The 26,657-nt window shown below is 60.4% G+C and overlaps 4 protein-coding genes across 9 annotated transcripts; 3 read left to right on the top strand and 1 right to left on the bottom strand.

The window, feature by feature from the left end:
* Positions 1 to 614: 614 nt before the first annotated feature.
* Positions 615 to 7,105, bottom strand: ARFRP1 (ADP ribosylation factor related protein 1). Of its 3 annotated transcripts, none has more exons than XM_004282359.4 (8): positions 6,957 to 7,105; positions 6,368 to 6,466; positions 6,013 to 6,100; positions 5,723 to 5,805; positions 2,584 to 2,665; positions 2,336 to 2,406; positions 1,732 to 1,832; positions 615 to 1,663 (listed from the first exon to the last, which is right to left on the bottom strand). In XM_004282359.4, the coding sequence occupies exons 2-8, from the start codon at positions 6,458 to 6,460 to the stop codon at positions 1,576 to 1,578; spliced, it is 606 nt and encodes a 201-aa protein (XP_004282407.1). In that variant the 5' UTR covers positions 6,461 to 6,466; positions 6,957 to 7,105; the 3' UTR covers positions 615 to 1,575. The 3 variants fall into 3 exon arrangements, 2 of the variants coding, with proteins under 2 accessions (XP_004282407.1, XP_012393094.1); XR_004478400.2 differs by having other exon boundaries at positions 1,539 to 1,663; positions 2,336 to 2,401; XM_012537640.3 differs by lacking the exon at positions 1,732 to 1,832 and having other exon boundaries at positions 2,336 to 2,401.
* A 37-nt stretch (positions 7,106 to 7,142) lies between these two features.
* ZGPAT (zinc finger CCCH-type and G-patch domain containing) lies at positions 7,143 to 19,472 on the top strand. The gene is made up of 6 exons (XM_004282362.4): positions 7,143 to 8,261; positions 17,134 to 17,267; positions 17,488 to 17,643; positions 18,302 to 18,421; positions 18,508 to 18,916; positions 19,061 to 19,472. The coding sequence occupies exons 1-6, from the start codon at positions 7,678 to 7,680 to the stop codon at positions 19,197 to 19,199; spliced, it is 1,542 nt and encodes a 513-aa protein (XP_004282410.1). The 5' UTR covers positions 7,143 to 7,677; the 3' UTR covers positions 19,200 to 19,472.
* Positions 19,473 to 20,960: 1,488 nt separating this feature from the next.
* On the top strand, positions 20,961 to 22,811 carry LIME1 (Lck interacting transmembrane adaptor 1; the record flags this gene model as incomplete). Its single annotated transcript, XM_049699167.1, is given in 4 exon segments — positions 20,961 to 21,041; positions 21,101 to 21,188; positions 21,273 to 21,622; positions 21,721 to 22,811. Coding segments are annotated over 4 exon segments (804 nt in total), but the record flags the coding sequence as incomplete, so codon positions are not given.
* Positions 22,812 to 22,823: 12 nt separating this feature from the next.
* Positions 22,824 to 26,545, top strand: SLC2A4RG (SLC2A4 regulator). Of its 4 annotated transcripts, none has more exons than XM_049699797.1 (8): positions 22,824 to 23,144; positions 23,420 to 23,544; positions 24,462 to 24,571; positions 25,064 to 25,242; positions 25,326 to 25,414; positions 25,503 to 25,740; positions 25,828 to 25,919; positions 26,008 to 26,545. In XM_049699797.1, exons 1-8 carry the CDS (start codon positions 22,839 to 22,841, stop codon positions 26,117 to 26,119), a joined length of 1,251 nt encoding a protein of 416 aa, XP_049555754.1. In that variant the 5' UTR covers positions 22,824 to 22,838; the 3' UTR covers positions 26,120 to 26,545. The 4 variants fall into 4 exon arrangements, with proteins under 4 accessions (XP_049555754.1, XP_049555753.1, XP_033266145.2 ...); XM_049699796.1 differs by having other exon boundaries at positions 25,500 to 25,740; XM_033410254.2 differs by having other exon boundaries at positions 25,314 to 25,414.
* Positions 26,546 to 26,657: the final 112 nt, after the last annotated feature.

Here is a 26,657-nt window from a genome sequence, read left to right as displayed (position 1 = left end):
CGGGGACAGCGGGTGGCAGTCGTCCCCAGGCCTCACTGCGTGATCCTCCCCACCCCAGTTGTGCTCTCAGTGGTTAGGATGGTGTGGAGGGAGGATTGCCCAGTCCCTGGGCTCTCACCGTGGAACAGAAGCCAGCCCGGAATGGTCAACACGCCAGCCCGTGTGTCCTGGGGCACCAGGAGAAGTGTCCCCCTCGTTACCCGTCCTTTGGGCTCCACCCTCAAAGCAGCAGGGGATTTCCCAGCAAGGGACCGGCCAAGACCTCCCGGTAGGACAGCGTGTCTCACTCGCTTTCTGGGAAATGTCGCTTTTCCCTTCTGGGGCAGGTTTGGATGACGGCTTGACTCACCAATCCAGGGGAACTCCCAGTCCTGGCCTGGCAGCCCCCTGCCAGCCCCGGAACCCCCTGCCTGACCCCCAGGAAGGGCCCCAGGGGAGGCAGAGTCACAGCCCCCCACTCCCCCATGACTCACATCACCTGCAGCTGGTCCCCAGCCCCAGCCCTGACTCATCCCTTTCCCAGCATCTCCTCCTGGGCCCCATCGGGGAGAGCAGCTGGGACTGTGACCCTCAGACACGAAGCCACCAGGCCTCTGGAGGAACAGTGGACAGGAGCCACTCCAACTGTCTTTATTTCACCCACAGCTAGGCTCATGGGGGGTTGGCAGCTCCTGCAGGGGCCGTGTGGGAGGGTCCTGAGGACCAGTCTTGCCTGGAGGGCCTCTGCTCCTGGATACAGGCCTGGAAAGGGCTTTCCAGATGGCTCACCCCAGCCCTGAGGGGGACCCCGCCCTTCACCGCCAGCTGGAAGCGCAGGCCCAGCACACCACCAGCCCACCCCAGAGGTGGTAACTGTGGTCATCCTAGGTGGGTGGCAGGCAGGCTTGCGGGGGGTGGGGGGTGGGGTGATGCCCACTCCCAGCACAACCGCCTAGCTTTACCGTCCTTGCTGGGGATCAAAACAAGGTGGCTGGGCCAGTGGAGGGGGCACACAGCCTCCCAGGCAGGTCTCCCCTGCCCTGTCCTGAGGCTGCATCAGGACAGGGACGGAGGCAAGCCCAGGTCTTCCTGAAGCTGACACCAGCCCCCCAGTCCGCCTCCAGGATCAGAGGGGACAGAGGCTGAGGACAGCCATGGCCCCCCGGCCCCCTCCGTGGGCACGATGTAGCCCTGGGCACTGTGAAAGGCCCCACACCTCTGGAAAAACCCAGTTCCAAGCAGCTGCCCCACAAGGCCCCACGAGGGTCCAGGCCAGCAGGCCTGCTGGAGCAGCAGCTCCAAAGGGAGTGGTGGCCTGCCAAGGCCTCACCCCGGGACCCCAAAACTGGGCCTTGGGGGCGGGGCCCAGGCCCGATGTGAGGGTCTGGTGGGGTCCCTGCCACCCCAGTTCCCCTCGGCAGAAGAAGCCTCCGGATGCCTACGCTTTTCTGGATACAGAGAAAAGTTTGTCTTAGAAGAAAAACAAAGCAAGTAGAACCACCACAAGGCAAAGCCAACCCAGCCCCCGGGGGGATCAGCGGCGGAATCAGCAGGAGCTCTTCAGGACGAGCGGCGGGCGCCCTGGGCCGGCTGCGCCTATGTGATGTCCCGCTGCCGCGGCGGCCGGTGCACGTTCCGCACGACGCACTTCACCATCCACTCGATGCCCTCGCGCACCCCCTTACTGTGGAGACAGTGGGTGTGAGGCGGGGCCAGCCGTGGCCCCCGGCGCCCAGGGCAAGCCCCACTCACCCCGTGAGGGCCGAGCAGGCCTGGGTCAGGCAGTCGCGCCTGCCGATCTTGGAGGCGCAGTCGCTGAACACAGTCTTGATGTCGGGGATGGAGAGGCAAGTCTGGGGGAGGCGAGGCTGCGAGGATCAGGCTCAGGCCCGGCCCCAGGGCAGCTCCTAGAGCTGCAGGGGGCACCCCGGGGCTACTCCGTCCAGGAGGGGTCCTGCCTGGCGAGCCGCCTCAGGGGAGCAGGTGTCAGGGAAGGTCTACAGGGAAGCAGTGCTCAGGGCCCCCTCCACGCGGATGGCTCTGCACCACCAGTGGTCAGTGGTCCCAGGGGATGAGGCCAGCACAGCTGCTGTGCTCAAGGGCAGCAGACAGGTCGGGGTCAGGGCTGACTCCCACCCTGGTCCCTCTGCATCTTCTTTCCAGAGCTTTCTTTCACCTGGGTCTGCCCAGCAGGAGGCTCCCACTGGCAGCACTGCGGCCAGAAGCCTGGCGGGGGGGGGGGGGCGGCTCTGCCCCCAGGGCAGCCATGCCCTGGTGTCTGAGGAAGGCAGCAGCCCTCCCCTGGGAGAGGCGCCCTGTCCCCCGGGAGTGGGGCCCACTGGGCCCAGGGGCTCACCTCAATGTCCTGCTTGTTGGCCAGCACCAGGATGGGGACACCGTCCAGCGCCTCGCTTGTGACCATCTTCTCTGGGGCGAGCAGAGAGGAGGCAGTGAGCGCCCTTTGTCCGCCTCTGCCCAGAGGTCCCCAGGCCCTCATGGACCCCCTAGAGGCGTGGACGCACTCAGCGGGGCCCTCCTGACCTGGCGCCCTCCCCCTCCCCCACCCAGCCCAGCTCTGGAGGCAGCCTGGCCAGCCGCACACACCGAATGCTCGCTTGGACTCGGACAGCCGCTCCTCATCCGTGGAGTCGATGACGTAGATGACGCCGTGGCACTCCGCGTAGTACTGGGCGGGAGCAGAACGGGGTGCTGAGCCGCGGGCACCCGGCCACCTTGAGGCAGCCCCCAGCTGGAAGACCCTTCTGGGGTGCTTCCTGGGGGTGGGGAGGGAGGGCAGAGTGGAGAGGCGCCCCAGACCCCCCGGGCCGGGGTGGCCACCTCCCTCACCCACTTGCCGGGTGCTGTGCTCCGAACACCGCTTCAGCCTCCGCTCTTAGGACCCACCCACACCTGCTGGCCTGACGGCAGCCGGAGGAGGAAGGCTGGGGCTTGGGGTCTCAGCAGGCCTGGGGGTGGGGGCAGCGGCGGCTTGCCGTCGGGAAGCCACGGAAAGCCCGCCGAGGGGCGAGTCCGGAACATTCACAGCAGCTCTGCCCCCTGTGCAGGACAGAACCAACACCTGAGCCAGCGCCAGCGAGCTCGGAGCTCTGCAGGCTGGACCGGGGCCGGGAGGGTGGCTGGCCCTGGGTTCCCTCCCAGCAGCGGCCACATAGGAGCCACCCCGACACTTAAAACCACCAGAGCCCGGGGTATGGGGAGAGCTATGGGGGGTGAACGGCAGCACCCCTGGGAAAGGACAGACACACGAAACGGGCCTGGCAAGTCAGCCTTTTGTTCCGCTCAGAAAAGAGTACAGAAATGCCCACACTGGCAGAGCGGGTGACGCCCCCACGCGCACTCCAGCTCCTGCCCAGCGTGATCCCAAGAACCGGGAACACGCACATGTCCCACAGGGCATGACGCCAACTTGTCCCCGCCCCCCCCAGTACAAGTCAAGCCTTTGTACCTGCACTCGCTACAGAGAAGGAAGCCCGACACGGGTGGCCTCTGGGTCTGCAGACCACATGTCCTACACCCGGGGCCTCTCTGGCCAGCCTGCTGGGTGACGCAGGGCCAGGAGCTGCGGCCCAACCGTGGAGGCCTCCGAGGCAGGAGGGGACAGCGTGGGGTTTGCAGCGAGTCAGTGAGGGAATCACTGCTCTGCCCCTGGGGCCCCTGTGGTGGCAGGGGACTTCAACCCATGTGCAACCGGGCCCCGGCAGACGGGCCCAGGTCCACCGCCACGCCCTCGGGCATCGCGTGACGGCCAGGCAGCAGCGGCAGGGATAGGGGCGGCACCCCTGGGGCTTAGCGTGAGCCCAACCTGGAGGGCAAGGGGCTGCCCTGAGCCCGCGGCAACCGCCGTGCCCAGACCCTGATGGTGGTGTCACCTGTGGCCTCGCGCTGGAGGGCTCTCGGCTGTGGCCTGGAGGGACAGAGGCCAGAAGTCACCCCTGTGGCAGGGCGCCAGGGGGTCTGCTTGGTCCACAGACCTGGCCTGAGGCTGGCACGCGCACAGACCCGTGGGCAGCAGTGTGCGGCACGAGTGGAGGTGTGGGTGGACGGACAGTAGTGGACACGCGAGTGAAGACCCACCGGACCATGCCGGATGGCACGGGGGTGGGGGGCAGGCCCCACGACAGCGGCTCAGATCCAGAGCGGGAGCAGAAGCCCCACTTTCCACCCCTCCTGGTGACTCAGAGCTGGGGTTAGGGGTGTGGTCACCTCCATGCTACCTGCTCACAGGGGCCAGCAGGGCGCCCACCCTGGCAGGGGCACCTGACGCCGTAGGCAGGCGGCAGGGCACCCACTCCACCTGAGTCACAGAGCACGCGAGCAGCCCAGGGTCCCTCCGAGACGGCAGGCTCAGCGATCGGGGCTCAGCCCCTCGTGATGAGGCAACGAGGCCACGCCACCAACAGACATGGAAGCTGGTGGGGGGATGGGGGGGCACGACCAACCCAGTTTCCCCTCAGGAGAAGCCAGTCCCCAACCAGAGGCGTGTGTGTGCAGGTGCACCTGTCACCGGCCGTGGCCTGGCTGCCGTGACAAGCAGTGCACCCAGTGCAGATCCCCTTGTTGGCTCCTGTAAGACCCATTCTGACCCATAAAGAGCCATCTGACCATGTCACAGCTGCCCAGGGCAGCCCACCGTGGTGACCTGCCACAGGGATGGAGTCCCAGCCAGCTTGGCCCGACATGGGGCAGCATCTGAGATGACCCCACCCCTGCCCAGGCCTGCATCCCCCCCCATACACTTGCACCCCAACCTCTGCCGCAGCATCTGCCCCCGAGACCCTTGCCTACGACAGAATATCAGGACCTGTCTCACACTCCCCGCGTGAGTCTAGAGTTTGCACAGACAGCCCCTAGCTTGGGTCTGCCTTGGTCCAACTTAAATGGCCACAGGAGGTCTGTCAGTGACCTTCTGGCCGCAGGATGGAACCTGTCCTCTTGGCTGGAGGTCAGGACGAGGGGGACACTTTGGGAGGAAAAAGGAAAAAGTGACCAGGTACGTGCTGCTGGGGTCAAACCAGAAATCAAGACCAGGGCATGCAAGCCACCGGCAAGTGCTGGGATGGGCACATTTGCCCCCAGAATCAGGGTGAGCTTGTCTGAGCTTGTCAGAGTGCCCCTGGCACTAGGCTGTACCCAACCCGCCACGTCAATCCATTGGGAGGGGGCTGAGGGAAGAGGCTTGTCCTGCCCTGTTCTCTGCTGGACCCCGGTGCCTGGCACAGGCTGAGCTGAACACCGACTCCAGTCTCGAGGTCTCAGAAACGCTTCAAACCTACCTCGAAAGAGGAGACACGTGCTGTGGGCCGTGGAGGACACCCTCCCCTGATGGGGAAGGGGCCACCATGGAGGACAGGCCCTAAGCTAGGACTGAGGGAGGACCCAGTAGGGGAGACTCAGGCCCCGGTGCTGCACCTGAGCACCAAACAGGCGTTGCGTCTCCCCCAGGTCTGCTCCTTGACCATTCTTCATCTCGTCCTGTTCTGATCAGCAACAAAATCTCTAAGCCAAAAGGAACCGAGTTTGTCTCTGCTCTTGGGGGGAGTGACTTGGGAACTGGGATGGAGGCGAGCCTCAGGAACCAAGTGGGTGACGGAAGCCGCCAACAGGAAGAAAAGAAGGGGAGTCCCAGGCCTTCTGAGGAAAGGCAGGAAGAGACCACGGTGCCAACTAGAGAGATGGCACGACAGGCAGGCCAGGGAGTCGATGTGGCATCCGCCCACCTTACCTTGTCCCACAAAGACTGCAGCTCCTCCTGCCCCCCTAAGTCCCAGAACATGAGGCGGGCCTTTCCAAAGTCCACAGTGCCGACTGGGAAGAAAAGGAGACAGATGAGGCTGTGGCCTTGGTCCCTGACACACGGGCTCCCAGCCCTCCCAGGAGGACCAGGCGGTGCCGGCGCTCCGCGATGCTGGGGCCAGTGGGAGCCGGAGCAGTGGCCTCACCCTCGGCCTCCGTACACTGCAGCATCCTCAGGGTTCTGCCCCCCAAACCCACAGCCGTAAAGGACCTCCTTACTGTTTAGGCCCACAGTGGTAGTGATTTTGGACAGACTCATCCCCTTGTAGTTCTTGTTGAACCGGGTCTTTGACTGCTCCAAGAAGGTCTAAAGGGAGAGACAGAGAGAGGGGTGACGTGAGAACTGAGAGACTTCTCATGGCTGCTTCACAAATACCCCTACTTGGGCCTATTCCTCTAAACTGAAACAAAACAAAACAACGTTTTGCTTTTAAAGCAGCTAGCGGTAACTGTCCCATGGTCTTAAGCGGAGTTCAGATCCTGTATGGGTACAGAACATGCAGCTAAAAGCATAAAACCAACAGGACCATGGGGCAGCGGGGGAGTAGGGGTGTTGACACGGGACCGCACGTACCGTCTTCCCGGCGTTGTCCAGACCCAAGATCAGAATGCAGTACTCATCCTTCTGGAACATGTACTTGTACAGGCCTGACAGCAGCGTGTACATCCTGCCCTGGGAACCCGAGATCGGTCACGGGCGAACCGGCCCGCACCACGCCTCCCCAGCGCCCCTCAACGGGCAGAGGGTCTGTCTGCCCGCTTGACCGCTCAGAGCTGGACCCCTGAGCTGGGCTCCTCCTGACCCGCCTCCCCTCAGCCCGGCACTGCCGCCGCCGCCTTCGCCTCCGCAACTGCTCCCGCCTTGGCCCGGAGCTCCCGGCGCCCTCGCTCCCACTCCCGGCCCGGCCAGGGCGCTCCGCTCGCAGGCAAAAGGCGGCCCGTCCCGCCCCGCTTCACCCCGAGCGCGGCCCTCGCTCCCCAGCCCGGGCTCCCCTCGGGCTTCGCTCCGCTCGGGTCTCCCCGCGAGCCGCCCGCCTCGCACCCGGCCCGCCGCGGGCGCCTCTCAGAGGCGGGGCGCATGGGTGCGGGTGGAGGGCGGCGCGGACAGACTGCGGACCGGCCGCCGGGCCCGGGCCCAGCTCCGCTCGCCCTACTCGACTTACTTGCGCCCGCCCGGCCGGGCCGCGGAGCCGGGGAGCCGAAGAGCCGGCGGAACCGCAGCGCGCCTGGCCCTCTGACCCCACGCTGACCCCGCGCTGACCCCGCGTGGCGCCCAACGGGACGCCGGCTGGCCACCCGGGGAGGGGCGGAGCCGTCCCGGCGGCCCCCGCGCCAGGCACTTCCGGCGGCGGCGGCGGCGCTCGGGCGGAAGTGCCTGTCGGTTGCGGGGGCGGAAGCGGGCGCGGGGCGTTTTTGGCCGGTGAGGCCGGGAGGCCGTCTGTGGCGGCGGCCGGGAGACGGCGCAGAGGAGGGCCGGAGGCGAGGGGGTCTGGGCGACTGGGCCTGGGCCCTTGGTGGCAGGCCGAGCGGGGGCGGGCGGCGCGGGGCCCGGGGGGTGGGCCCGGCCGGGGGCATCGGGCTGGGACGCAAATACCCCGGAGGAACTTGACGGCAGCTCCCGGGAAGGGAGCGGAGGCCGTGGGGCCAGCGGCCAAGGGCTGGCTCTGGCTCTTTTTCTCGGAGGTGGAAACTTCTCTCGGCCCAAACGGGAGGCAGGGCGGTTGACGGTTCCGCAGGCTGTCCGCCGAGGGCGGCGGTTGGCCAGCGCTCAGTACTAGCCTCGCGGGGACGGCCGGTCCCGGGTTCATCCGGCTTCTCTTCCCCGCATCTCTGGCTCCCACGCCTCCCCTCTGAGGACCCAGGAACCCGGCCCCTCCCGGCAGGATGGACGAGGAGAGCCTGCAGACCGCCCTCCGGACCTACGACGCGCAGCTGCAGCAGGTGGAGCTGGCTCTGGGCACTGGCCTGGATCCCTCGGAGCTGGCAGATCTGCGCCAGCTGCAGGGGGACCTGAAGGAGCTGATCGAGCTCACTGAGGCCAGCCTGGTGTCCGTCAGGAAGAGCAAGCTGCTGGCGGCGCTGGATGGAGAGCGCCCAGCCCAGGAGGATGCTGAGTACTTGGCTTTCCAGGAGGCCATTGCTGAGGCAGTGGAGGTGCCAGTAGCCCCCGAGACAGAATTGGAGACTGTTCCTATGAGAGAGACCGGGTCAGGACCCACGGAGCCTGGGCGGGAGGAGGACGATGGGGAGGACGAGGACGGGGCAGAGCTGAGTGGGAGGAAGGTGAACGCCCCCTACTACAGTGCCTGGGGCACCCTGGAGTATCACAACGCCATGATCGTGGGCACCGAGGAGATGGATGATGGCTCTCCGGGCGTGCGCGTACTCTATCTCTACCCCACTCACAAGTCCCTGAAGCCTTGCCCGTTCTTCCTGGAGGGGAAGTGCCGTTTCCAGGAAAGCTGCAGGTAAGGCCTGGGTTCCCGGGGCCCCTGGGGTCGTTGGGGGGGGGGTGGATTGCACACAGGATCAGGGGCTAGGTGGGCCCTCTGGGCTTTGAAGTTTTGTGCTTCTTTGCCCAGCAGAGTGCTGACAAGAAGAGACCGTGGGAGACAGGGGATTCTTCTAGCAGTGTCCTTGTTTAGGTGTTTAGTTGGATTTTCCTTGGGTAGATGAAGTATGGAAGGGCTGATGTTGAAAAGAATGGACTCCCCCCCCCCGCCCCCATCACCAGTTTTATTCTTCAGAATGAAACTTCTAAAATTTGCTTTTTTTTTTTTTTTTTTGCGGTACGCGGGTCTCTCACTGCCGTGGCCTCTCCCGTTGCGGAGCACAGGCTCCGGACGCGCAGGCTCAGGGGCCATGGCTCACGGACCCAGCCGCTCCGCGGCACGTGGGATCTCCCCGGACCGGGGCACGAACCCGTGTCCCCTGCATCGGCAGGCGGACTCTCAACCACTGCGCCACCAGGGAAGCCCTAAAATTTGCTTTTATTATAGAAACTTGATTATAGAAGTTGTGAAACACATGTGAAGTTGGAGGGAGTAGTGTACAGGTTGCCCGTGCTCCAGCTTCAGGCGTCATTGTCTGTCAAGATCGTGCCAGTCTTGTTTCAACTCTTCCTGCCTCTGGATTACCTTAAAGCAAGTTGTAGAAATTACTGGGCTTTCTCTTATAAATACTTCAGGATACTATCCTAACCTGAGTGATAAGGATGTTATTTTAAAAACTATCTCCGTGTCGCCGTCACACTTAACAGAATTTAACAGCAATACTTTGTTCGTATTCAAATTTCCACAGTTGTAATGATGTTGCTTTTTGCTTAAGCACATGACTTTAACTTTGCTTCTTTTTACTTTTTCTTTGCAAAGAATACTTATCGAGATTTCCAATAGATGATTTTCTTTTTTAGCCAATAGTCCAGAGTAACTTCCTTTAGTTCTTCCGTTGTCTTATTTCTTTATAGATTCTTGCTGGGCCCTAAGTCTTATTTGCTACATTTCCCCCTTTTTTCCTTTCATTCCCTGTAAGTTTTGTGAAAGGCGTAGCGTGCATACAGGGAAGTGCACGACAAATCAGTCATAAGCCTCCTCCAGCTTCCACAGGGTGGGTGCGCCCCTATCCTCAGCAAACAGTCATGGAGCAGAGGAGGGAGCCCTCCATCCTTTCTGCCACTGGTCCCTCCGGAGGGTTCCTCCCCATCCCTGTGCCATGTCCTGTGTGGTGATGAGAACTAACGTGTCCCTGTGCTGCGTCCTCTGGGCAGGCACTGTTCCGAGGGTTTCATGCGTATTAACTCACCTGGCAGCAGGCCCGCCAGGTAGGCCGTAAGGCTGCTGTGGTCGCTGGGCCTCCCAGGCAGCCAGGCTCTGAGACGGGCCGGCTCCCCTCTGCCGTGGTCTCAGCTGCTGCCTGCTGTCAGCTTTAGGCCCAACCCATGCAGCCCACGAACATGCCCCTCACCACCACCCTGGTCTGATAGTTATTTTCTTGCATTTGTTTTGGATTTTTAAAATTTACTTATTTAAAATTTTATTTGAAAATTTTGTTTTAAAGATAAAATAGTGTTGAAGCACCCTGTGGCCCACCGCTCTGTCGCAGCCCCTCCCCTTCTTGGGAGGCTCGTTGGCACATCTGTGGTGTGTTTCCCTCTAGTACACATGAGACCTTTATAGACACGTGTATCTGTGAATAGGACATATTTGTGCTTTATTTTCTGATTAAGTGGTTAGCATGCAGGATGCTTCGTTTTGCAGCTCTTCTCAGAGAGCGTGTCTGTGAGAAAAGTCCACGTTGACGTTTATAGAAATATTTTGTGCATTTTAACTGCTGTGTTATTTTCCTCATGAATATGCCATATTTCATTCTGTCTCCTGGTGTTTCCCAGTTTTTTTGTTTTTTTTAATTTATTGGTTGATTGCTGCGCGCGGGCTTTCTCTAGTTGAGGTGAGTGGGGGCTACTCTTCATTGAGGTGCACGGGCTTCTTATTGCTGTGGCTTCTCTTGCTGCAGAGCACGGGCTGTAGAGCACAGGCTCAGTAGTTGTGGCACGCAGGCTCAGCAGTTGTAGCTCGTGGGCTGTAGAGCACAGGCTCAGTAGTTGTGGCGCACGGGCTTAGTTGCTCCGCGGCATGTGGGATCTTCCCGGACCAGGGCTCAAACCCGTGTCCCCTGAATTGGCAGGCGGATTCTTAATCACTGCGCCACCAGGGAAGTCCATTTTCCCAGTTGTTATTTATTACAAACAACGTGCTGTGAACATCCTAGTGCACATCTTTCATCCCTGGTGAGAACGTCCCCGGTGTGTAGCAGTGTGGAGAACACGCGCATTTTCTGTCCTTGTGCGCCGTACGGTTCCCAGTCCCTGGTCTGCTCCGTAGTCACCCTCGGTCACGTTCTCTTACTTGCGAATTCGTGCCCACTGAGAGCTGGGGAGGTGATCTTGATTGAACTTGTATTTCCTTGATTATTAGCAAGATTGAGCATTTTTTCGTACATTTGTTCTAACTTCATCATTCTGTTTCAATGTCCTTATCAGTAAAAACAGAGATGAGGATGTCTCTCGCAGTTGTTGGGAGAACGGGATGCGTTAATAGAAGTAAAAGAATATTGAACAGTAGCTAACATGTAGTAAGGACACAGTGAACTTCAAATTTTTATCTTGTTATTGTAAAATAAAATCAGACAGAGGAAGTAAAGAAGTAGCATGAGGAATCATTGTAACATCCTAGTACTCGCTGCTCAGATCAAAACTACAAATTTGCCAATTACCCCACGAGCCCCTCTGTTTGCCTCAGCCCAGACACAGCCTTCTCCCTCTGCCAAAAAGAAGCACTGTCTCGACTTTTATGATAATCACTTCCTTGTGTTCTTTGTTGCTTATCACTCAGGTGCGGCCGGGTGTAAACGTTGTAGTTTAATCTTGCTCGCTTTTTAAGGCTGCTGAGTCTGCACCCCGCCCCCCCACCCCTGCCTTTCCTGGCCTCACAGTTTCACTGTTGAAGGACCAGACCCTTTGACCGTCAACGACCGCCCTGGTGCAGCCCAGCATGTTCCTGTGTTCACCGCAGGCTGGCATCTGGATCCAGGGACCTGGTCACACTCAGGACCCCCAGTTGGGCATGTCTCTAGGTGTTGTGCTTTCGTCAGGAGGCACCTGATGTATAGCTGCCAACGGTGCTCAACGCCGAGATCCACTGATACAGTGTGGATTGCAAAAAAGAGCTCTTTAATTCTGTCAGTTCATTTACTAGCCGAACGTTATAGAGAGATGCCTTTCCTTGTCTACAATTTGGCTATCTAGTGGTACAGATCATATGGAAAAGGCAGGGTAACGCCGGACTTTTCTGTTTTGTTTCCTTGGTTTCCAAGATAGCAAATTGGTTCTCTTTCATCCTGAGGTGATAAATTGGCTTTTAAAAAATATTTAATATCCATATGGACTGATGGATTTAAATATATTTGATGAATTTCAGTCCACGAAGATTCTGATCTTTTTCTTTTTTTTCTTTGTGGTACGCGGGCCACTCACTGTTGCCTCTCCTTTTGTGGAGCACAGGCTCTGGACGTGCAGGCTCAGGGGCCATGGCTCACGGGCCCAGCCGCTCCACGGCATGTGGTATCCTCCTGGACCGGGACACGAACCCGTGTCCCCTGCATCGGCAGGCGGACTCTCAACCACTGTGCCACCAGGGAAGCCCAGATTCTTATCTTTATTGAGACTCAAATTGTCTCACCCTTGTCAAGTGGGAGCTTCTTCAGGTTGGCTCCCACATCCTTTTGACACAGCCCCAGGGGTCACGGTTTCCCACAGTCATCTGCATTCTTCCTACCCCAGACCTGAAGGCACCCAAGTCTCCAAGAAGCCCTGGTTTCTTTTAATGGGAGATGGTATTTCACAACCCACAGTGGGGGCACTGGGATGTACTTTGCTGCTAGTTGGTTCATTGCTGTAGGCTTTTTTAGCAGACGGACCTAGGAAATATAGGTGGACACACACTAATGTACATGTTAATGTATATGTACCCATACCACATACTTATGTTTTTAAGGACAAATACTTTGTGAATTTATACTGATATTTTCAATTCAAATTAAGGATTGCAGTGTTTCTACTTAATCTTTTCTGGATCACATCCGTATTTCCTTCTTTATGCCAGGACTCTGGTTCTCAAGGACATAGGGAATGATGGGCTCCAAAGGACCCATAATTAATTTGTTTTATCCCATTTTACACACACAGGACACTCAGAATAACATTCATTCATTCTTCCATTATGATGATTGAAAACTGTTAAAAGCATTTTTACACGTACTACTACCCACATTCTCCCTCTGTCTTTGTGATTGCACTAGACCTGCGTTGTTGGATCTTGTGGCCGTTACAGCCATTGTTTCCCTTTTACTCCCAACCTTAGTTCTAGAAGGACCTTTGCATTTCATGCTTACCATCATTCGATCTGTTGGGGTCTTTTTAGCATTTCAGTTGTATGAGACTCGTTTTCTGGTAGGTTCTTCAGGAAGGGCTCACAGGAATAATGTTTTCAGAGATCTGACATGTTGATTAGGTTCTGTTTGTGTCTTTTATACTGGAAGAGCAGTTTTGTTGAATACATTAAGTCCCCTACATATGAACGAATTCTGTTCTGAGAGTGCGTTCGTAAGTGCAATTTGTTCATAAGTCCAACAAAGTTAGCCTAGGTACCCAACAAAGACAATCAGCTATATAGTATTGTACTGTAATAGGCTGTTAGTACTTTTCACACAAGTAATATATAAAAAATAACACAAAAAATAAAACATTTAAAATCTTACAGTACCTTGAGAAGTACAGTAGTACAGTACAACAGCTGGCATGCAGTGGCACATTTGCATCTTTGAAAGTTCGCAACTTGAAGGTTCATATGTAGGGGACTTACTGTATAAGATTCTTATCTCGTATTACTTTCCTTGAATATTTCATATAACTTATTCTATTTTGATATAAAATATTGTTGAAAATTTCCCTTGTAAATCACATGCTCTAATGGTGTAAGGGTCCAGCTTCATTCTTTTGCATGTAGGTATCCAGTTTCCCAGTACCATTTGTTGAAAGAACTGTCCTTTCCCCATTGAATTGTCATGACACCCCTGACGAGACCTGACTGATGTGTGTGAGGGGTTATTTCTGGGTTCTCTCATCCAGTTCATTGGTCCACACCAATGGACTGGATGTGTTTATGCCAGTACATACTGTTTGGATGACTGTAGCTTTGTAGTAAGTTTTGAAGTCAGGAAGTACATAGTCCTCAAACATTTTTTCTTCTTCTCAAAGATTCTTTTGGCTATTCAAGATCCATTCCATTTCCATATGAATTTTAAAATCAGCTTGTCCAATTCTGTGTAAAAGAAGATTGGAATTTTGATAGGAATTGCATTGCATCTGTAGATCAATGTGGGTAGTATTGCCATCCTAATAATATGAAGTCTTCTAATTTATGAACATGGGATCTTTTTCCAATTATGTAGGTCTTCTTTAATTTCTTTCAGCAATGTTCTGTAGTTCACAAGCCTTGGTTAAATTTATTTCTAAGTATTTTATTTACTTTCATGCTGCTGTAAATGAAATTATTTCATTTTTAGATTGTGCATTTATAGTGTATTAATATGCAACTGATCTTTCTATGTTGATCTTATATCCTATAACACTATCAAATTCATTTTTTAGCTCTAATAGGATTTTTTTCTGGATTATTTAGGGCTTTCTATATATACAGTTATGTCATTGACAAATAGAGGTACTTTTGCTTCTTTTTTTTTTTTTAATTTTTTCTTTGGCTGCATTGGGTCTTCGTTGCTGTTCTCGGGCTTTCTCTAGTTGCGGCGAACAGGGGGCTACTCTTCATTGTGGTCCGCGGGCTTCTCACTGCAGTGGTTTCTCCTGTTGTGGAGCATGGGCTCTAGGCACGCAGGCTTCAGTAGGTGTGGCACGCGGGCTCAGTAATTGTGGCTCGCGGGCGCTAGAGCGCAAGCCCAGTAGTGGCGCACGGGCTTAGCTGCTCCGTGGCATGTGGGAGCTTCCCAGACCAGGGCTCTAACCTGTGTCCGCTGCATTGGCAGGCAGATTCCTAACCACTGTGCCACCAGGGAAGCCCACTGTTGCTTCTTCCCTTCCAATTTGGATGGCTTTTATTTATTTTTCTTGCTTAACTGCTCCGCCTAGAACTTCCAATACTACACTGAATAGAAGTAGCGAGAGCAGCCATCCTTGTCTTGTTCCTGATCTTAGGGGGGAAGCACCCAGTCTCTCACCACTGAGTGTGATGTGAGCTGTGGGTTTTCCATAGTTGCTGTTTATCAGGTTGAGTGTTGTTTTGGTTGTTTTTTTTTAATTTATTTATTTATTTTTGGCTGCATTTGGTCTTTGTTGCTGTGTACGGGCTTTCTGTAGTTGCGGCCAGAGGGGGCTACTCTTTGTTGTGGTGCGCGGGCTTCTCATTGCAGTGGCTTCTCTTGTTGTGGAGCGCGGGCTCTAGGGGCACGGGCTTCAGTAGTTGTGGCACGTGGACTCAGTAGTTGTGGCTCGCTGGCTCTAGAGCGCAGGCTCAGTAGTTGTGGCACACAGGCTTAGTTGCTCTGTGGCATGTGGGATCTTCCAAGACGAGGGCTCAAACCCGTGTGCCCTGCATTGGCAGGCGGGTTCTTAACCCCTGCGCCACCAGGGAAGTCCCTGAGTGTTTTTAACATGCAAGGGTGTTGCATTTTTTCAAGTATCTTTTGTATATCGGTTGACGTGCTAGTTTTCTATTAATGTGCTCTGTTTTATTGAATGGCTTTCATGTGTTGAACCACCCTTGCATTACTGGGATAAACCGAACTGAGTTGTGGTGTATACTCATTCTAAATGCTTGTTTTCTGGTTCAAGTTTTTACTTGTTCTGGAGTGTATTTTCGTGAATGTTGTGAAGCAGATGATCGAGTGGGGTGTTGTTGGGGTTTTTTGTATGGGAACCAATTTTTAATTTTTTCCTTATGAAATTCGTAGTGTGTGTTTTCCTGCCTCATGGGTAACACCTCCCCTGTCCTGCATGAAGTTTGTTGTATGAGAGGCTCTTCCTGGGTGCACTTCGTTCCATTGATCAGGCTGCCTGTGCTCTTGGTTGACGTTTGTTTCATGGACACGCCGTTAACTACTCCCCATGGTTGGGAACTTAGGTTATTTCCAAATCTTTCGTGTTTGGGTCACATCCTTCTGGCTCAGTCCTTACATACTTTCATTATTGTTGTTTTAGGGTCATTCCCTAGAAGCGCTTGCTGGATTAAGGGAGACACCAAATTTTAGGGCTTCTAAGAGTACCAAAGATTCCTGCAGGGAGGTTTAGTTGGTGGTGTCTGTAGTGTCTGGGTGTGTTGAGGGGTGTTTGGCCAAATTCACCGAGTCTGGGCATCTTTCCTCGGTTGAAGAGGGCTTTTCAACCACTGTGCCCACTGTAGGACACGTGGGCCAGTTTTGCAGCTGCTGGTGCCACTGGCCGTTGGTGGTACCCTGGGGGCCTGAGGACAGTCAGGGGTGAGAAGGAACTGGCTAGAACCCCGCCAGGGAGGCATCCGAGGCCACCTTTGTTTGCTCCTGGAAGGTGACTGAAATGCCTTGTTTCCTCTCCTTTCTCCCCATGGACTCCACCTAGGAGGCCAGCCACGGCAGGGCTGGCTGTGTGTCCGGAGCGAGTGCCTGTCTTCACTTACTCTCATGGGGTTAGAACCGCTTCCTCCTTGAAATGGGGGCACAGCAGGAGATGTGTGCATGGTTGCTTCATGTCTTTATTTGGCAAAGTTAAAGGTTGCAGCCCTCTGTTCCCACTTCCTCCCCCACCTCCTCTCTCCCGGTTTTCATTTTGGTTTCACTGTTTCACTGACATCTAGAAGTCAAGGCAGCACTGTTACAACAGCTCTTTCTAATTGGCTGGGGAGGACTCAGTCCTGTGAGAGCACGCAGACACACTTGCCTTGATGACCTGTTGTATCTGGTGGAGAGGCGCCGGGGAGCTCTCTTCACAAGGATGTCTACCAGCCATGTGTGTGCCTGTGTATACATGACTCTAGCCCAGAAGGCTGGGGAGAAACTCGAAGCATCTTTTCCAGGGTACCCAGGTCCATCCTGAGAGTGAGAGCACAAGCACAAGTGTGTGTGTCCATACATATGCATGCACACATGTACACATGTATGCACACGTCCACACATGTGTGCATGTACATTGCATACATGTGTGGGTGAGTGCTTGTGTATACTGTGTGTGTACCTATATGTGCACACGTTTGTGTGCATGTGTGTATGCACGTGTGCATGAGTATATGTGTGCCTGTGCATACTTGTGTGCGCGTGTATGTATGCACACATACATGTGTGTTTGTGCACATGTGTGCATGCACGCATAAATGTGTGTGGGTGTGTTGTGCATGTGTGTATACGTATGCATGTATGGGCATGGATGTGTATGTGTGTGCACATGTGCGCATGGGTTGTGTGCATACATGCGTACGCATGTGTTCAGTGTATATTGTGTGTGCACGTGTGAGTGGGTGTTGTTTGTACACACGTGTTCAGTGTATATGCGCGTGGGTGTGTATTGTGTGCATGTTTATACACGTGTGTGTTCAGTGGATGTGTGTACATGTGTGCATGGGTGTGTGTGTCATATTTTTGTACACACGTGTTCAGCAGATATGTATATAGATGTGTGTGTCTGTCTCCCCGTCCATCCTTCCTGTCCAGGCGGTGTCCAGGCAGGTAGACGGGATTCTCCCGGCTCACGGGGCCCTGGTGGCCGTGTCTGAGTCTGCATCCCTATGGCCCTCTCTGCAGGTTCTCCCATGGGCAGGTGGTCTCTGTGGATGAGCTGCGCCCCTTCCAAGACCCGGACCTGAGCTCCCTGCAGGCCGGCTCTGCGTGTCTGGCCAAGCGGCAGGATGGCCTCTGGCACCCAGCGCGGATCACTGGTGAGGCTGCCTGGGGCCTCCCTGATGGGGTCCTTTCTGGGAACCCTCCCCGTGTGTCACATGTTAGTCCTGCCCAACAACTCCTCTGTTTGGGCATTGGGATCCCACCCCACGCCCAAGAGGAGCAAGGCCCCGCCTTGGCCCCGCCCTGCTCCCAGCTTCCAGAGTGGCTCCTTCCATGTGTTAAGGCCACTGCCCTGCTGCCTCTGTGCCCCCCCAGATGTGGACAGTGGCTACTACACGGTCAAATTTGACTCTCTGCTGTTGAAAGAGGCCGTGGTGGAGGGGGACAGCATCCTGCCCCCGCTGCGCACGGAGCCCGCAGGTTCCTCTGACTCAGACGGCAGTGACGTGGACGACCCCAGCTATGCTCGAGGTATGGCTGCTGCCACCCCGAGAGGCTCCTGGCTGGCAGGGTCCCATACTGTGGTCAGTACGAGGACACACTTGGGGCAGGGGGCAGACACGAGGCCCCCACAGCGGGCAGGGGAGATGAGAGGGTGCGTGATGGGTCTGGGGCAGGTCCGGAGACCCACAGATGCAGAAACCCAGAATGATGACAGTCCCACGCGAGCCACAGGAGTAGGTGGGACGCACAGGAAGGGACGGTTTCCTGCAGGGCATGGGGACCTGGCGGGTGGACAGAGGAACTGGCTAGCAGTGTCTGGCCCTCCCCCAGGGGGGTGTCCGCCTGGGATCTGTTAGCCAAGTTGTCCATGCTGATGGAGGGGAGGACTGAGCCGCCAGGTAGAGGCGAGTACTGCTCTCTGTTAAGGGAACGGCAGCACCCACCTCCAGGGAATAGGATGGGGGCCACCACGTGACCAGGCTGTGACCCTGAAGTGTGGAGAGGGCTGGGCTCTGCCACAGGCTCTGCCTGTTGTGCTCACCACACAGCCCTGGGCAACTGGCAGGGAGCCAGGGGTGCCGGGGATTGGCCCTGGCCCAGAGCTGAGCTCTTGGGCTAACCTTGGCCGGAGCCCAGGATGCCCCGTATCCAGCTGGGTTAAGCTGTTGCCCTCTGATGCCTGCAGTGGTGGAACCTGCTGCTGCTGACCCCGGGACCTGCAGCTCCGCCTTCGCCGGCTGGGAGGTGCACACGCGGGGCATCGGCTCCAGACTCCTCGCCAAGATGGGCTATGAGTTTGGCAAGGGTGAGTGTGTGCTGCACGGGGGGGTGAAGGGCTCCCTCAGCACGGCCCCAGAGTCCAGTGGCAGTGCCAGCTCGGTGTACCCCCAGGTCTGGGCCGGCATGCGGAGGGCCGGGTGGAGCCCATCCACGCTGTGGTGCTGCCGCGAGGGAAGTCGCTGGACCAGTGTGCGGAGATCCTGCAGAAGAGGACCAGGGGCAGCCAGGCTGGCGCCAGCAGGCCCCCAAAATGCCGGGGCAGAGGGGGTGGGCCTAGGGGCCGCCCACCGTCTCGCAATGTGTTTGACTTCCTGAACGAGAAGCTGAAAGGCGGGGCCCCTGGGGCCCTGGAGGCGGGGGTGGCGCCCCCGGGAAGGAGGAGTGGCGAGGAGGTGTACCACGCCAGCAGGAGTGCCAAGCGCGCCCTGAGCCTGCAGCTCTTCCAGACGGAGGAGAAGATCGAGCAGACCCAGCGAGCCATCCGGGGCATCCAGGAGGCCCTTGCCCGCAATGCTGGCCGGTACGTGTGGGCCCTGCCCGAGCCACGCCACACCCCTGCCCGTGGTGCCTGGGTGAGAGCTCGCCCCGACCTGAGGGCGGCGGGCCAGATCTGAGGAGGGGCTGGAGGATGATGGGCAGTGCTGAATGGCGGGCCCTTCCCCAGGCACAGCGTGACAGCAGCCCAGCTGCAGGAGAAGCTGGCGGGAGCCCAGCGGCAGCTGGGGCAGCTCCGGGCCCAGGAGGCGGGCCTGCAGAGGGAACAGAGGAAGGCGGACACCCACAAGAAGATGACCGAGTTCTAGGGCCCCGACACGTGGCGTGGACAGAGCTCAGGGACCCCGGCTCCCCAGGAAGGCCAGCTGTCCCTCGACAGCTAGAATGCCACCGGAAGAGGGGCCAGCCCTCACAGTTGGCCTTCTTGCCGGCCTCGGGCATGTGGCCACTGCTGAGAGGAGACAGGCTGCAGGGGTCCCTGTCAGGTCCCTTCCTGACACTTCCTTGACCATTGAGCCCACCTACCAGTGTCCTGGGCTGTCTCCTGAGCAAGGACATTAAAGTGACTTTGTTGCAGTGTCTTTTAGTAGCGGCTCGGCTGGCTGTGGGGATTTTGAGGAGGAGGGGTCTTTGCACCGGGTCACGGGGCTGGGCTGGAGGGGTCCTGAGTGAGGGTGCTGCCCAGCACCCTGCCCAGAGGCAGAGGGCCCGGGAGGACGGGCATCCTTGCTGCTCTCCCAGATGCGGTCACAGCCTAGGGTGCCCCCCACATTGCCTGACACCCATAGACAGGTGAGCCCGGTGCTGCAGTGATGGAAGGAGACCGTGGCTGTGCGGGGCCAAGAGGGAGCGCTGTTATCGAGGCAGGAGGACCCGGTGGGGCGGGGGGTGTTGGCACCCTGGGTCGGTGCCCGCCTGTTTTGTCGCCCACATGCACCCACTGCATCGTGGGTGGAGACAACAGGATTTAGGGCCTCCGATCAGCACCAGCTCGCAGCACACCCCTGCCAAGCCCCGTCTAGGCCCCAGGCAGGGCCACGGCAGGTGGGTGAGGCTGCCGTGGCGGCTGCGTGGGAAGACGCGGCGTGGTGCACGGGCAGGAAGTTAGGTGGGGAGCTGGGCCAAGGGCGACACGAGGCCTTGCGGCTCGAGGTGCCCAAGCTGCCCGCCACCCTAGGTGCTGAATGGGCCCTACCAGGTCAGGGCATTGGGACCTGGGCCCTCTGGTGAGGAAAGCCCACTCCCTGGGTCTGAGCAGACTGGCCCCCACTTTCGGAGATAGCTCCACGCTGCTGGCCCCTCACCTCCGGCACCTGTGCCAGGACTCCAGGAAGCGGACATCCGATGGCAGGGGCAGTTGGAGGGGAGGGATGGAGAGCCAGGGGTGGGGTGGTCAGTGTCCAAAGCAGCCCTTCCTGCCTGCTGACCCCCAGCTTTCCAGCCTCCCAGGGGGTCAGTCTCTGTAGTGGACAGCTAGGGGGCATCACCTGGACAGGAGCCATGCCTGGGCAGGACATGGCTGTAGGTGAGTCTGTGGCCTGTGGCTTGCTAGCCTGGGGTGTGACCTGGGGGCCTCCCCGGCTCTCAGGTTTGGCCTCAGTGACCACAGTGGGGCCTTGGCCAGGTCCCAGCTGCCCTGCCCCTCCTCAACTGGCCGTGCTTGGACATCACTTGAGTCATCTTTGCCAACTCAGGTCCTCATGGGGGCCAGACAGAGCATGCCTCACCCCTCACCAGCAGCCCCTGCGCAGAGGCGGGAGGGTAGGCGCTGAGGCTGTGTCCCCTCGGCCTCCATAGGAGAGAGGGGCTGCTGAGCCCTGGGGTTTCCTGTGTGCTGAGTCAGAGCACGGGGTGGGGGACCTTCTGGCAGCACAAGGCGCGCGCGCAGACACACACACACACACACACACACACACACACACACACACACACACACACACACACACACACACACACACACACACACACACACACACACACACACACACACACACACACACACACACACACGTCCCTACTGGCCTTGGACCGGAGGCCGACGCCTCTGACCCGCACCTCTGCCTCCCCGCTCTGATGACCCTCTTGCACCCAGGTAGCGGGCACAGAGGCAGCTGTCTGGGCCACAGAGCAGTGTAATGCCAGCAGAAGCGGTGACTGCCAGGGTGTCCCTGGGGCCAGCAGGGGACCAGCCAGCCTTCCTTGCCCCCAGTCACTGCTGAGACGACCCTACCACTGCTCCCTCGGCAAGTCGGACACCAGACTGCACGAGCTGCACCGCAGCTGGCTCCGCAGCAGAGGTGAGCTGGTGGAAGGGCTGGGGCCTAGCAGCGGGCAGGCGTCCCCGGACCCCTAAGTAATCTCTGCCCTGCCCCCACCCTCAGCCCCACAGCCTGCCAGCATGGATCTGCGCCCACAATGGCTGGAGGCGTCCAGAGGCACGACGTCCAGGCCCCCGGCAGCCTTCCCACACCAGGAGCTGCCCCTGGTCACGCCCTCCACCGGCCCTGAGGCCACCTATTCCAACGTGGGGCTGGCTGCCATCCCCAGGACTGGGCTGGCAGTCACCTCTGGGGTGTGGGCAGGGGCACAGCTGACCAGCAGCTGTGCCAGGCCCGGTCCCGAGGCCAGACCCGTGGGGGCTGAGTATGCGTGTGTCCAGAAGCTCAAGGGAACAGATAGGGGCCCCCGAGGCCTGGAGCACAGGAAAGCTGAGGCGACCCCAGCTGCTCAGGTGAAGTGAAGGGTGTGAGGTAGGGTGGGCGGGACTGGGCAGATCCTCGGCCGAGCGGGTGGTGCTGAGCCCTCCCTGGACTGGCTTCCTCTCTCCAGGTGGACATCCTGTATTCCAGGATCAGCAGGCCTAAAAGGAGGGACCCAGGACCTTCCACAGACCAGCCAGGCCCCAAGGGTGGGGAAGCGAGTTTGGCTCTGGGGAGGGACCTGGCCTACGAGGTCCTCCCTCTCAGGGGCCTGGGCGTGGACAAGAGCCTCCTGGAAAACGTGTATGAGAGCATCCAGGGGACGGAGGCCCCCGGGCACCTGGAACCCCCCAGCTCCAACTCCTACCAGGAGAGGACATGTGCAGGGCATGGAGACCCCCTGCTTCCTGTCTAAGCCTGGGGAGGGGTCTTCATCCCCTCTGCCCTGAACACCCAGGTACAGATGATCCTTCCTCCAGAGTGGGGTGCGACCCCTCACTTCCCAGAGTCCCCTCCCCCACACGCGGCTAACAGCACGCATTCCGGATAGCAGTGCTGTCAGCCTATGGGGTCCCTAGGGTCCTGGCTGCCATGTCCTCTCTAGGGCAGGGTCTCAATAAAGCCCCAGCTCAGGGAGCATGAACACTGCTATACCTCAGCCTGCTCTTCTTGAAAGCCTGGGAGGCTTGGCGGGGTGGCGTCTGGAAGGAGTGAAAACCTCTCCTTGGGAATGGGCTTCCTCCCGCTGGGGGTGCTGGGTACCTGCGCCCTGTCACCTGGGGCCGCCGGCTGGTCGGGCTCAGAAGACCGAGTGGGGAGGGAGGCAAGCCCTGGCGGGCGGTCCTCAGGCCGAGGGGCTCCTCCGAGCGGTGAGCCGGCCCACAGGGTGGCTACCCCAAGGTGGGACCTGAACCCTGAACGACAGGGAAGGCTCCGCCACCCAGCCCCTGGAGTTACATAAGGGGCGCGGGAGGTGGGCAGTCGTGCGTTAAAGAATAACCTGCTCCCGGGAAGGCCGCCAAGGAGACGCGGCCTCCTCCCGGTTCCGGCAGCTCGCGCAGGGGCATCCCTCGAGGAAGCCGGCCCGCCCCGGCGACGGGGGCGCCGGGGCGGGGGCCGTCGGGCGGGCGGGCGGCAGGAGCCGGGCCCCCTCCCGGAGCGGCGCGGGAGCGGCCAGCGCGGGAGCAGCCGGCCAGGGGCGGGGTGTGGCCGCGGGGCGGTCCAATGGGCGCGGGGGGGGGCGGTCCAATGGGCGCGGGGCGGGCGGGGCCTCGGGCCGCAAGGAGGGGGCGGGGCTGGCCGGCAGCCTCCGGGCGGCGCGGCGCGGGCGGCGGCCGATCGAGGGCGGGGGTCGGTGGCCCGGCCAGCCCGGCCCAGCCCGGCCCGGCCCGGGGCCGCGTCCGGAGCGTCCGCCCTCGCCGCTGCAGCCTCGGTAACCGGCCGGCCATGGAGGCCGAGCGCCCCCCGGCGCCCGGCCCGGGCTGCGGGCGCCCCCCACTCCGCGCCGGCCGGGACCCCGCGGCCGCGCCCGTGTCGGTGCCCGCGCCGCCGCAGGTACCGGGCTGGGGGCGCCGACAAAGTTCCCGCTGCGAAGATGGCGTCGGGCTGCACGAACTTTGGGCCCCGGGGCGGGGCGTCGCCGCGCGTGTCCGTGGGTCCGGCGGGGCTGGGCCGGCGCCCGGAGCGCTTCCCGCCGCGGCGGCCGGGGGCGGGGCCGGGGGCGGGGCCGCACCGGCCGCAGCCAGTTTGGGGGCGGGCACCATCGGGTCGGGGTGGCGGTGGGGGTGGGGACTCGGCCGCTGCCCGCGCTGAGCCGGCCGCGTCCGCAGGGCCCTGCCGTGGAGTTCGCGCTGCCGCAGGAGCCGGAGCCGCGGGCCGCGGACCTCGGGGCCCCGGGGGCGGGGGCGGCGGGGCCACCGACGCCGTCGGCGCACATCCCGGTGCCAGGGTATAGGTGAGCCGGGGTTCGCGTGCCAGGCCGAGGGGGCGTGTGCACCCGTGCGCCTGTGTGTGCAGGGGTGGTGGATGGGGCGCGGGCTGGAGCCTTCCAGACCCCACCCCTGCGAGGGGCGCCTCGGTGGAGGGCAGGTCAGCATCCTGAACTGGGTTTCTGTCCTTGCCTTTCGGCTCTCCAGCCCTGGAGGAGTTAAGCAGAAATGACCCATGTATCAGTATGCCTTGTTCCTCCCCAAACCCTGAGAGCCAGAGCGCAGAACTGGGAGGGGGCGCCTGTCAGCCTCTGTGCCCAGGAGGCTGTGAGGCCCGCGTGGAATCGACTGTCCAGGCATCCCGGGGCCCCTGATGACTGTCTCGCCAGCTCTGTCTGCAGAGAGAGAAACCCTCCCAGGTGCCTGACACCCCGGGCTGGCTGCGCAGGCGGGGGCGGGCCCTGGCCTTGCCCGCTGGGGCCCAGGGACCCGCTTGTGCTTGGAGCCCAGGCTCCGCTGGCTGCTGCTGGCTGCTGGCTGCTCCCGCCCTCCCAGGTCTGGCGCTAGGCCCGCAGCTGCTGTTGCACAACCCTGGTTAATGTGTGATTGCGGGGAGGGCTGGCCTGGCCTGGCCCCACCGGCGGGGCCTCAGACCCCTGTCCGGCAGCAGGGTCTGAAGGAGCCACGGTGGAACAAAGCCCAGGCTGCAGAGAAGTCGGGCTTTGGAAAGACCCCAGCCCAGGCTTGTTCCCGGTGGTTCCTGGGGATTTGGAGCTCGGCAACCCGAGCTGGAGGTGGAGCTGGGCCTCCTGCCCGGCTCCTGGAGTGAGGGAGCTGGGTGCACACACGTGCCCAGGCCTGCACGTGTGCCGGGACGGGGACGGGCCTGGAGTACTTCTTGGGCCCTACCCACCCCTCCACCCCCCATCCCCATCTCCTCCAGAGCCCCCCCAGGAAAAGCCCGGCTGGACGAGGTCATGGCTGCTGCAGCCCTCACAAGCCTGTCCACCAGCCCCCTCCTGCTGGGGGCCCCGGCTGTAGCCTTCAGCACAGGTGAGACTTAGAGGCCTGGCTTGGGGTGGGGGGTGCCGGCAGGGCTCAGGACCACTGTCCCTCCAGGACCCTACAAGCTGCTGTGGGGCAAGCAGAGCCGCTCACCTGGAATGCCATCTTCTAAGTGCATCCATCTCCTGAGGCCTAAAGCGACATCAGGACCCCCACGGCCCCTCCCTGCGGCCAAAGCTGCAGTGCCCCAGGCCTGCAGGCCTCCGTGACCTGTCCATCTCCACCTGGCTGGCCAGGCAGCTCCCCACCCCGTGCTCTTCTGGTCTTCCTTCTCTGTGCTGGAGAGGCTCGTCCCCGGGCTGCCGTGGTCAGCTCCTCCCGGCCACTACCTCCTCCAAGAGGTTCTTTGCCCTCCAGGCTCACCTGTGGACAGGTGAACAGGCGGAGGTTTTGCACTCAGGGACTCGTAGCCAGCAGCGTCTGCAGCACAGCCGTGGCCCCCAAAAGTCCTGATGCCGGCACCGGTGTGTGTGTCCGCAGAGCCCAGCTTGGAGCCTCGGAGGGAGGCCCCGGTGCGGCCACCGGGCAGCAGCGGCAGCAGCGGGGATGGGGGCTGGGGCCCGGCCAGTGACCAGTCCTCTCCATCTACCCCGTCGCCCCCGCTGCCACCTGAGGCAGCCCACTTCCTGTTCGGGGAGCCTGCCCTGAGGAAGAGGAAGGTGAGCCAGGGCAGCCCTTGGAGCGGGGTGGACGTGGGGGGCGCCGAGGCTGACCGCCCCCTGTCACCCAGAGCTCGCTGCAGGGGCTGTTCCAGTGTCTGTGGAAGCGCTGCGGGAAGGTGCTGAGCTCGGCGTCAGGGATGCAGAGACACATCCGTCTGGTGCACCTGGGGTGCGGCGGGGCCGGGGGTGGGGGAGGGGCGGGGGGCGCCAGGCAGGCCCCTGCGTCAGCTCGCACCCCACCCCCCGCCCCCCAGCAGGCGGCAGGCAGAGCCAGAGCAGAGCGACGGCGAGGAGGACTTCTACTACACGGAGCTGGATGTCGGCGTGGACTCGCTGACCGATGGGCTGTCTGGCCTGACCCCGGGGTCCCCCACGGCCTCCGCGCCGCCCGCCTTCCCCCGCCTGGAGCCGCTGGAGCCCCCGGCCCTGCCCAGCCTGCTGCGCCCGCCCGCCCTGCCCCCACCCCCGGTGCTGAGCTCCCTGCCCGCCCCCCAGGTGTGCGGCAGTGGCCCCGCTTGCCAGGTGGGTGAGGCCTCGGGTGGCTCTGGAGGGGCGCGAGGCCACAGCGGTGTCTCCTCTCAGGGCTGCCTGGCACCCGTCCACCCGGAGCCACAGCCCATCCCGGTCAGGGCCTGCGCGCCCGCCCTGCCCGCCAAGCCCGGTGCCAACCCGAGGTGCGTGTGTGTGTGAAGGGGCCGGGGAAGGCACCGGGCAGGAGGCTCCCGGCCCGACAGCACCCCATGCCCCCCATGTGTCCCCCAGGAAGCCCCGAGGTGACGCCAGGAAGTGCCGGAAGGTGTATGGCGTGGAGCACCGGGACCTGTGGTGCACGGCCTGCCGCTGGAAGAAGGCCTGCCAGCGCTTCCTGGACTGAGCCCCGCCCGCCGGGGCCTCTCCTAGCTGCAGGGTCTTCTTTCTAACCCGGGGGGGGGGGGGGGGGGGGGGGGGCGGGCCCGGGCCCCACCACTCAAAGTGCCTCTGAAGAAACCAGCCTCTTGGCCTTTTGCACTAAAGCCAAACCTCACAGCTGTCCCCTTGGCCTGGGGTCCCCAGGGGTGGCCGCCCCCCACCTGTCAGCCCTGGACTTGTCAGGGGTGTGACGGGCCCCGCTTTGGGGCCACCTGGGGCCGTCCTCGATGCACTTTGAGGGGTGTCGGGGAGGGGGCGCCCCTGCCCGCACTTAATCTGACTGTTTGAGGGCCCGGGTGCACATTTGTACCGTGTTTGCCAAGCTCAGGTGTCTCACGTCTGGGCTGAACCAGGCGAGGAGTAACATTAAAGATTTGGGATTTTTCCAAAAGCTGTGTCTGCCTCCTGGGGGGAGGGACACGGAGCCGGGACCCCGCCATGGGCAGGGATGGTGGTGGGCAGACAGGAGGCCAGCAACCAGGCCACAGAGGGCTGGGGGTGGG

This window comes from Orcinus orca, chromosome 16, assembly GCF_937001465.1.
Source record: "Orcinus orca chromosome 16, mOrcOrc1.1, whole genome shotgun sequence".
In the NCBI taxonomy this organism is placed as follows: Eukaryota; Metazoa; Chordata; class Mammalia; order Artiodactyla; family Delphinidae; genus Orcinus; species Orcinus orca.
Note: the sequence above shows the minus strand (reverse complement) of the source record. Positions and strands in the feature narration are given on the sequence as shown.

What these genes read in the sequence shown, in the direction of transcription:
- ARFRP1 (XM_004282359.4), bottom strand. Translation starts at nt 6,460, where the DNA reads ATGTACACGCTGCTGTCAGGCCTGTACAAGTACATGTTCCAGAAGGAT. An exon ending in CGAGTCCAAGCGAGCATTCG is followed by an intron (nt 2,407 to 2,583) that starts GTGTGTGCGGCT and finishes TGCTCGCCCCAG; the next exon opens with AGAAGATGGTCACAAGCGAG. An exon ending in CCAACAAGCAGGACATTGAG is followed by an intron (nt 1,833 to 2,335) that starts GTGAGCCCCTGG and finishes CGCCTCCCCCAG; the next exon opens with ACTTGCCTCTCCATCCCCGA.
- ZGPAT (XM_004282362.4), top strand. Translation starts at nt 7,678, where the DNA reads ATGGACGAGGAGAGCCTGCAGACCGCCCTCCGGACCTACGACGCGCAG. An exon ending in CGACCCCAGCTATGCTCGAG is followed by an intron (nt 17,644 to 18,301) that starts GTATGGCTGCTG and finishes TGATGCCTGCAG; the next exon opens with TGGTGGAACCTGCTGCTGCT. An exon ending in GGGCTATGAGTTTGGCAAGG is followed by an intron (nt 18,422 to 18,507) that starts GTGAGTGTGTGC and finishes GTGTACCCCCAG; the next exon opens with GTCTGGGCCGGCATGCGGAG.
- SLC2A4RG (XM_033410254.2), top strand. Translation starts at nt 22,839, where the DNA reads ATGGGCGCGGGGCGGGCGGGGCCTCGGGCCGCAAGGAGGGGGCGGGGC. An exon ending in CTGCCCTGAGGAAGAGGAAG is followed by an intron (nt 25,243 to 25,313) that starts GTGAGCCAGGGC and finishes CCTGTCACCCAG; the next exon opens with AGCTCGCTGCAGGGGCTGTT. An exon ending in AAGCCCGGTGCCAACCCGAG is followed by an intron (nt 25,920 to 26,007) that starts GTGCGTGTGTGT and finishes TGTGTCCCCCAG; the next exon opens with GAAGCCCCGAGGTGACGCCA.